The 8,044-nt window shown below is 45.4% G+C and overlaps 1 protein-coding gene across 4 annotated transcripts in view; it reads left to right on the top strand.

Annotated features, from left to right (window-relative positions):
* Positions 1-1,553: 1,553 nt before the first annotated feature.
* Positions 1,554-8,044, top strand: part of SLC16A4 (solute carrier family 16 member 4) — a 48,307-nt gene continuing 41,816 nt past the window's right edge. For 2 of the 4 annotated variants that reach the window (XM_032625717.1, XM_032625709.1), the window contains exons 1-3: positions 1,555-2,252; positions 3,400-3,518; positions 7,776-7,908. In XM_032625717.1, the coding sequence (XP_032481608.1) occupies positions 3,432-3,518; positions 7,776-7,908 (220 nt within the window). In that variant the 5' untranslated portion in view covers positions 1,555-2,252; positions 3,400-3,431. Of the gene's footprint in view, positions 2,253-3,399; positions 3,519-4,161; positions 4,304-7,775; positions 7,909-8,044 lie in introns of those variants that run through there. The other 2 variants (XM_032625700.1, XM_032625689.1) reach the window with 2 other exon arrangements.

Below are 8,044 nucleotides of genomic sequence, written 5' to 3'. Positions count from 1 at the left end.
ACTTTTAAACCAAAGGTATCCCTATCAAATGACTCAAAAACAAAACCATGGTTTAACCATGGATGCAAGACGCATCCCCAAAGAAAGTACAAAAGATACTACTCCCCCAGCCCCAAGATCCAGAGCCACTCCCAAAGATAATCAAAGAAAGAAAGACTTAGGGCTTCCCTGGTGGCGCAGTGGTTGAGAGCCTGCCTGCCAATGCAGGGGACACAGGTTCGTGCCCTGGTCCGGGAAGATCCCACATGCCGCAGAGCGGCTAGGCCCGTGAGCCATGGCCACTGGGGCTGCGCATCCGGAGCCTGTGCTCCGCAACGGGAGAGGCCACAACAGTGAGAGGCCCGTGTACCGCAAAAAAAAAAGAAAGAAAGAAAGACAATTCCCCTGGTAGCTGGTGACCCACATTTCTGTCCAGCCACATTTTGGGGGTCCCCAATGTGACAGTTGAGCTGCCTGCACACATAAGAACTGCCAACCTGTGTGCCCTGATGGGCAGAAAGCCAAGCCAAGTTCTCAGGACATAACAAGATAAATGAGAAAGCTATAGCTGTCCCTGGGAGTAAAAAGACCAAGAACCAGTGGGGACTTAAATGAAAGTTCACAAACCACCATTCAAAGATCTAATTCTTTTTTTTTTTTTAATAAATTTTATTTATTTTTGGCTTCATTGGGTCTTCAATGCTACACGCGGGCTTTCTCTAGTTGCAGTGAGTGGGGACTACTCTTCATTGCGGTGCGCGGGCTTCTCATTGTGGTGGCCTCTCTTGTTGCGGAACACGGGTTCTAGGCACATAGGCTCAGTAGCTGTGGCTCGAGGGCTCTAGAGCACAGGCTCAGTAGTTGTGGCACACGGGCTTGGTTGCTCTGCGGTATGTGGGATCTTCCTGGACCAGGGATCGAACCCATGTCTCCTGCATTGGCAGGCAGATTCTTAACCACTATGCCACCAGGGAAGCCCCCAAAGATCTAATTCTTACAAACATTTTTCTCCTGCCAATCTGAATCTAGAATGGAAGGAACACTGTGAAATTGTACCTTCCTCTCTCAACCAGGCACCACAGGTGGAGGTCCAGGAGAACTGACTTTGGTAAGAATTCTCACCCTTTATGGGCTTCTGCCAGCTTTCCCGGGATCCCATCAGCAGGCTCTAAAGCAAGTGGAGTGTCCCAGCAGGTGTCATCCTGGTCACCAGAAACTGTAGAGGAGGAAGAATAATTTTCCCTCTACCCTTATTGTAAGGGTTGGCTGGGATCCCTTTTTCTCTAGGGCACCTCGTAAGTGGATAAACTGTGGCTACTGTAGTACAAGATTATCTTTGGTAAGAATAGCCTACTTGCTCACCCTTAAAACAAAATTTCATTCACCTGAGACCTCACACAGGACCAGCCCAGTTTAAGTCCAACCCAGTCTGACCCCGGACCCAGGCTGTCTCCAACCAGTTTCTGGACCCAGTTTGGAAGAAGAAAGGCTCAACTAAAGTCTGACAGTTCATACTGCAAAAGCTTGTGGAGCTGGGGTGGGAGAGGGACTTACCCACACCTCCAGAGGCAGCTAGAAACCAGCAAGCCAATAGGCTCAGCAGATACCTATCTGTGGCTGCTCGGGGTCTCCTTCCTTTGTTCCCTCTTCTGACACCAGAACTGTTAAAAGACAAACTGAGGCATATTAAAAATTTTAAGAGTTTATTTGAACAAAAATGGATTCAAACCAGGCAGTGTCAAACTGGAAGATGTTAGGAGCGCTCCACCAACGGGAGCTCAGGGAAAGGCTTTTATAGAGAGGGCAGAAGCGAAGCAAGGAAGTCATTAATGGGCCACAGCTTAATTCCTGACTGGCTGTGACTGGTCATCCTTAGGTTCCATTTCATAACCTGTTTTGATTTTGGTTTGCTAACATAAGCCAACTTGGCATTAGAGCCACCTTAGTGTGAGGGCCTCCAGGTTTAATCAACAACAGTTACCCAAAGGATTTTCTACTTGGTTTACTCTGATGCTTGCTTTTGGGTGGAGGGAGGGCCTAGGATGATGTCAAATTACAGTCTTTCCTCCTCCCCTCAGGAAGTAAAGTCCACTGGCAGGAGTGCCTAAATTGGCTCTAACCCTGGGCTCTCACAATGCTTGCTTGTTTTCACAGGGCAGAAGAATGAAACGCCTTAGCAAAAGAGCAACATTCTGGAAAATTGTATAGTTTCTTTTTCTTCCCAGATTGTCTCAAGTCTGTGGAGGATTCCCTTGCTACACACCACATCAAAGGTAGGATGAAAATGGGACTGTGTGTTGGGGTTGGTCCTCTATAGTGTTTTGAACAACTGGCATCTCTCCCTGCGCGGCCTGCTCACCAGACAGACGGCCGTACCACACGCCGTGCCGGCAGATTCTCCTTCCCAGGAAGAAAGAGCCTGCCTGCCTACCTGCCGGTGGCAAATAAAGAATGCCGCCCTCTCTCTCAGAATATCTACATTTTCTCTTTGCTTTTTCTCTCTATATATATTTATTTTACTGAACCACTTGTGAGAAGGTAGCAGACTCTATGACACTTCACTCCTGAGCTTCTTAGCACATGCCTCCTAAGAACAAGCACATTCTTCGGCAGAACCACGAGACCACCGTCACCCCTAAGAGATCCAACCTGGTCTGCTATACAGTCCTCATTCCAATTTCCCCAACGCAGCTCCTAAAGTCCTTTTCAACTTTTTTCTGGCCTGGGATCCATTCGAGGAACAGTCATTGCATGTTGTTGTCATGTCTATTTAGTCCATTAGAATATTTTCATTTTAGCAAGTGCTGTGAAAGGGTGCACAGCTTGCCCTAGGATATGGTTTGCAGACCTGGGAGGAGAATAGTGCAAGGAATGGCCACTCCACAGTCAGTGAGGTCAGGCTTTGCGATCAACTCCTTTGCTATTCCTGCCTGAAGTGAACTGAGTGGTCATCTTTCAGAGGCCATTCAAATTGGTGGAAGAGAGATTTATGTGGTGGCTTTGATGTCCCTCACATCACAGCCTTTTGTTATCTTTTTCTCATTTCTCCCATGGTTCTGCCTGGATCATGATTATGGAATAAACGAGGATAACGGGACAGTCTAGTCGGGCAGACTTTATATGTAACTAAGGACATACTCCAAGAGAACTGTCAGCTCCCTGTGGACTTCCAGGGGAAGCCAGGCAGCAGACCTCCACAAAAATCCCCCAAATGGTACAAAGCCCTGCTTGTATTTTTGAGGTTGAGATCAGAGAGTCTATAAACTCCAGAGTCTGTAAACTTTAGAAATGAGGAGAAATCATCTAGTTTCAGAGGTGGGCTGAAAAAAAATTACAGTACAAGTGGTTTTATACCACAGAGGAAATAAAAGTTAAGATCATTTTGTCAACTGAGTCAACTCTGTCTTGGATTCGTCACAGGGATCTTCTGCATTTAAAACAAACGAAGCATCATGCTGAAGAGGGAGGGGAAGGTCCGACCCTACACGAAAACCCTGGATGGAGGCTGGGGATGGATGGTTGTGTTTCATTTCTTCCTGGTAAGAATTTACTTTCCCCTTTGCTACTGCCTGAAAGAAGGCTCCCTGAGAAAGGCTCAGAGCAGACTAAGATCACTTATGAAATCCTTGACATTTGAATGGAAAGGGGGTTAGAGCAAGGCCAGGAACTGCCAATGAACCCAAGAGAAAGGTGAAAATGTTCTCCTTGAGTGAAAGCAGAAGCATTCCATCCTGTCTCCTACCCCTCCTTAAACTTACAGAGTGCTCCAGTTACCATCAGCAGCTCTGCCCTCGCTGCATGGCAATTAGGATTTGCGGACAATCGTACATTTAACCATCCCAGAAGTAGCACTGGAAACCGCTAAAAAGTGCTTTTGCAGGGGTGGGTGGGAAGGGGGTTCCCCAGCTCAGCTCAGCATAGACGTAACCCTGCTGGAAGCAACCTCCGTCTCTCCTAGGGGGCAGGGACTTTTCTTCTGTTCTGCCTGCTGTCCACTTCCCAACCCATCCCCGCCAACCATACCTTATGCTAGAGTTAGGCCCAATGTATATTTCTGTCATGTCTGGAAAGGGAGAGAATGATGTGGATTCTGAAACTGGAGCCTGATTTTTCTCCTTCATCCATAAGCAGCTGGACTCCGCACTCTGTTTTTTAATTAACTTCTTTCCTTCGTCCTCCCAGAAGCTCTTGGGGTCGTTATGTGAGACAGTGGTGATGTGACTCAGCATGCTCATTCTGAGGGACTGGTGAACCCCATCACAGCTATATCCCAAACCACCCTGAGAATGGCACCAGCTCCCCAATTCCTCTTAAGTGTTCCCAAGTAAGTTAACTTTGAGATGTATTCACAAAGACACCCTTCCCTCCTGATCCTCCTCCCCGGCCCAGCCCTACAGTAAGAAGCTCCCAGGGAAGGGAGTGCAGGTCCTGGTGACTACTAACTACCCTGAAGCCCACAATGTAGAAATACCACACCTCCTCCCTTATGACAGAGAAGGGGAAAGGAGGGGAAGAAGTCCTCAGCCAGGATATACATAATACAAAACTCCGAACCACAGGACTATTTGTTAAACATTAGCTTCATTACCAAAGAATGTGGAATCTTTTTTTCCCTCCCAGAAGTGTTACTAAAAAGGAAACTAAGGACACCCTAAGTCTGAGAGCCTTCCTGTGACTGGGGCCACCTCCCCACATCACAGGCTTTGCAGAACTGGCATTGTTGGTGAGGATCTCTAATTCTCCCACCTTTCTCCCCAATAACCACCCTTCCTTTTCCTGTATTATCCTCTGAGGATAGGAAGTTATTTGATCAATTTAGTTGCTGGTAAGAAAAGTTGTCTAACAACCAGATTAATAAACAATGTCCCACTTTTTTGGGTGTGATGCTACTTATAAAAGCACACACACAAAACAAACATTTTGGGTCCTCAAAATGTTAACAGTTAACTCAGGCCAATCACCCACAGTGGTAATGTGGGTACTTAAGATGACGATGCTTTTGTGTCTGCATAAGTTACAAGTCTACTTTTCTATAATAGATGAGCTCCTGAAAAGATGAGTGAAATACTCAATAACATGTTCTTCAAGAGCTCCCTACTTTAAAAAAAAAAATGACTCATATTCTAACTTACCATACTTTATAACTACATATTTGCATGATTGTTTTCTGTATTCAGCCTGTGTCCCAGGACTGAATGTTCCATGAGCACAGGGGCCAAGTCTGTTTGCTCACCACTGTAAGCCCTAGTAAATAGCCTGGAACACAGTAGGCACTCAATATATACCTGTTGACAGATGGGAGGATGGATGGATGGATGATGCGGTAAGCCCATGTACAGTGTCTGATGTGGACTCTGGAACAGGACTGAAACCCATCAACCTTGGTCCAAAACATGAGATGAAATAGTATAATATAGATTTATCTAGTCTGCTTAGTTAACTAAGGGAACATCTGGACCTTGGGGAAAAGATTTTTAATAGCTCTGAGTCAAAACAGAAACAAAGTTGGAAGGTTACAAGTTAAGGGAGGGAGGCAGGGTGGCTACAAAGGCTATGTCCTTGGCCTTCTTGATATACACAGTGGAAGGCACAGACCCAGTTATTAGAGACAAGTCATATCCACTTACAGCTGCTATGCCCAGACACCAAGGAAAGACCAGAGAGGAAAGGTGCTAAATTGGGGGGACCAGTAGCTAGCCAAACTCAGATGGCTAAGAACATAGAGGCCAGCATCGTGTAGATGCCAGCACAGAACCCATGTCCACAGAAAAAGAGGAAGGGTAATTTTACAGAATGACGCCTCATTGTCACATTCCCTGCTCATGAGAGGAGGCAATCACCGCCCTGTATTTTAAACTGAAAGAAACAAGTCTGGGTCATTTAAGGTTCATGTATATTCTCTAGCCTCATTTCCTGATAGAGGTGCCTTTAAGGCACGTTATGATTACAAAGTGCTTGATAAAATGTTTTTTTCATTTCTGCATATATAGCCCTGGTGTCCATAGCATTGTTCACTCTAAATAAGGAAAGTCTTGTAGCTTCTATCAAATCAGAATGGGAAAAAGTACATTTAAGAGACTTCCTCCTCACCACCCCATCTTTTGCAACCTTGGAGCACCACCACTGACTCCTAGTCCCTTACTCCAGACAAGAAATAATACTAGTCTGAAGTAAGAGTCTAGCAGAGAGGATGGAGGGGAAGGCCTTGGTTATTTTATTCAGTAGGTAGAGGCTGAGGGAAGGAGGTTCCTAAGTGGAGGCAGGTCTCTGATTTGGGTGAGTGGGTGGATGGTACCAATCAAGAGAAATGAAAAGGAAGAGTAGGCATGGGATAAGAGAAAGATGAGTTTAGTTTTGGATAAGTTAACCTGAGTTAAAAAGATATGGTAGACATTAACATGAGTCTCGAGCTCTTGAGAGAGCAGAATGGTTACACAAGGTAACAAAAACATAGTTAATAGTTTGAGTATTAAGTGCTAAGTATTACTTTACCAGAATTTTCTCAGTCTTCACAGTCCTATGAGCTAGGTGACATTTACTTTTCCTCTACTTTATAAAAGAGGACGCTTAACTTCCGTAGTTTGCCCAAGGTCACACCCCTAATAGGAAGCAGAGCCAGGATTCTGGCCGAGGCAGGCTGACTGCAGATGGAACACAGTATTCACAACTACACAATGAGTTCAAGGGTGGTAATTAAAACCTTGAGACTGAATGGTTGTCTATGCGGCAGGTATAAAGTGAGATGACTGCAGAACCACAGGGGGAAATATTTACCAGGTGAACAGAGAAAGAATCAGTGAAAAGGAACCCAGGATCTGTGGTCCTTCCACAATGCCTAGCCAGCTTGACAGCAGAGAAAGTGGCCTTGAAACACCAAGGCCAATGAAAAAAAGCAAAGGAAAGGGGCCACTAAGAAGCCCCTGGAGACAAGAGTGAGTACATGTGGCTCCTGGGCTTTGACTGACTGCTGAGCCTGGCTAGGCCACCCTTCTAGTTCCCCTCAGAACCTTGCTCCTCACTGCCCCCCTTCTAATCAGAATTCCAAGAAACAAATGCTGCTACTCCACTGAAAGAAAACCTGACCTCAAAAGAGGAGCTCCCCCTAGTGGAAGGAAGGAGGGTGGTGCGGGCAAAAGGGTTAGATGGGACAGAAAAAAAGGGTGGGGCACATGACCTAACCGTAAGGTGACCATACATCCTCATTACCCTTGCTGTCCAGGCATCAATTAATAGCACTACTTTTCACTCTCAAAGAGCTTCAAATGGGTGATAAAGTATTATGGTTGCCGTATTTATATACCAGGTGAGGGAGGGTACTCAGCTCAAAAGCAGAGTTAAAGCAAAGCTAACCTAAGGACTGACAACAATTCTTTTGGATCAACACACATCTCTCACAAAGGTAAGTGGAATCAGCTGTTTTTAACAGATGCTACTGTAACAGGATGGTATAGTGGTTGGTCTGGAGTCAGTCTCTCTGGGTTCAAGTCTTAGCTCCAGCATCCCCATCTTGAGCAACTTTTAAGCTAAATCTCAATTTCCTGAATTTCTAATACAATATTGACACACCTATTCCATGCCTTTGTAATGAGAATTAAATGAGATGCTTTCATGTAAAGTGATTAGACACTCTAAGTGGACAACCCGCCCCTAAAATTTTAAATGTTACAAAGAGGAACTGGCAAACAAACTGGTAAAATACAGGTGACACAGAGAATCAGAGCCTCCAGCAGTTCCAACCTCCCCTGTAATGGCTTACTCACCACCTGACTTGGACTCTTTGGTCTGCTTTGATTTAGGTAAATGTATTCGTGATGGGGATGACCAAGACTTTTGCAATTTTCTTTGTGGTTTTTCAAGAAGAGTTTGAAGGCACCTCAGAGCAAACTGGTTGGATTGGATCCATCATGTCATCGCTTCGTTTTTCTGCAGGTATAAAGCCATCAATAAGCTTGCTGTCCAAGGAAAAGGACCACCAAAGGGCAATCCCAAGAAGACTCACCTGTCAGTCAATCAAGACTGAAGCTTTGCTAAAACTCAGGTTCATTTATCAACATTTAAAGCTGAG

This window comes from Phocoena sinus, chromosome 1 (genome assembly GCF_008692025.1).
Source record: "Phocoena sinus isolate mPhoSin1 chromosome 1, mPhoSin1.pri, whole genome shotgun sequence".
NCBI classification, from domain to species: Eukaryota; Metazoa; Chordata; class Mammalia; order Artiodactyla; family Phocoenidae; genus Phocoena; species Phocoena sinus.
This window is presented reverse-complemented; position numbering and strand designations above follow the sequence as displayed.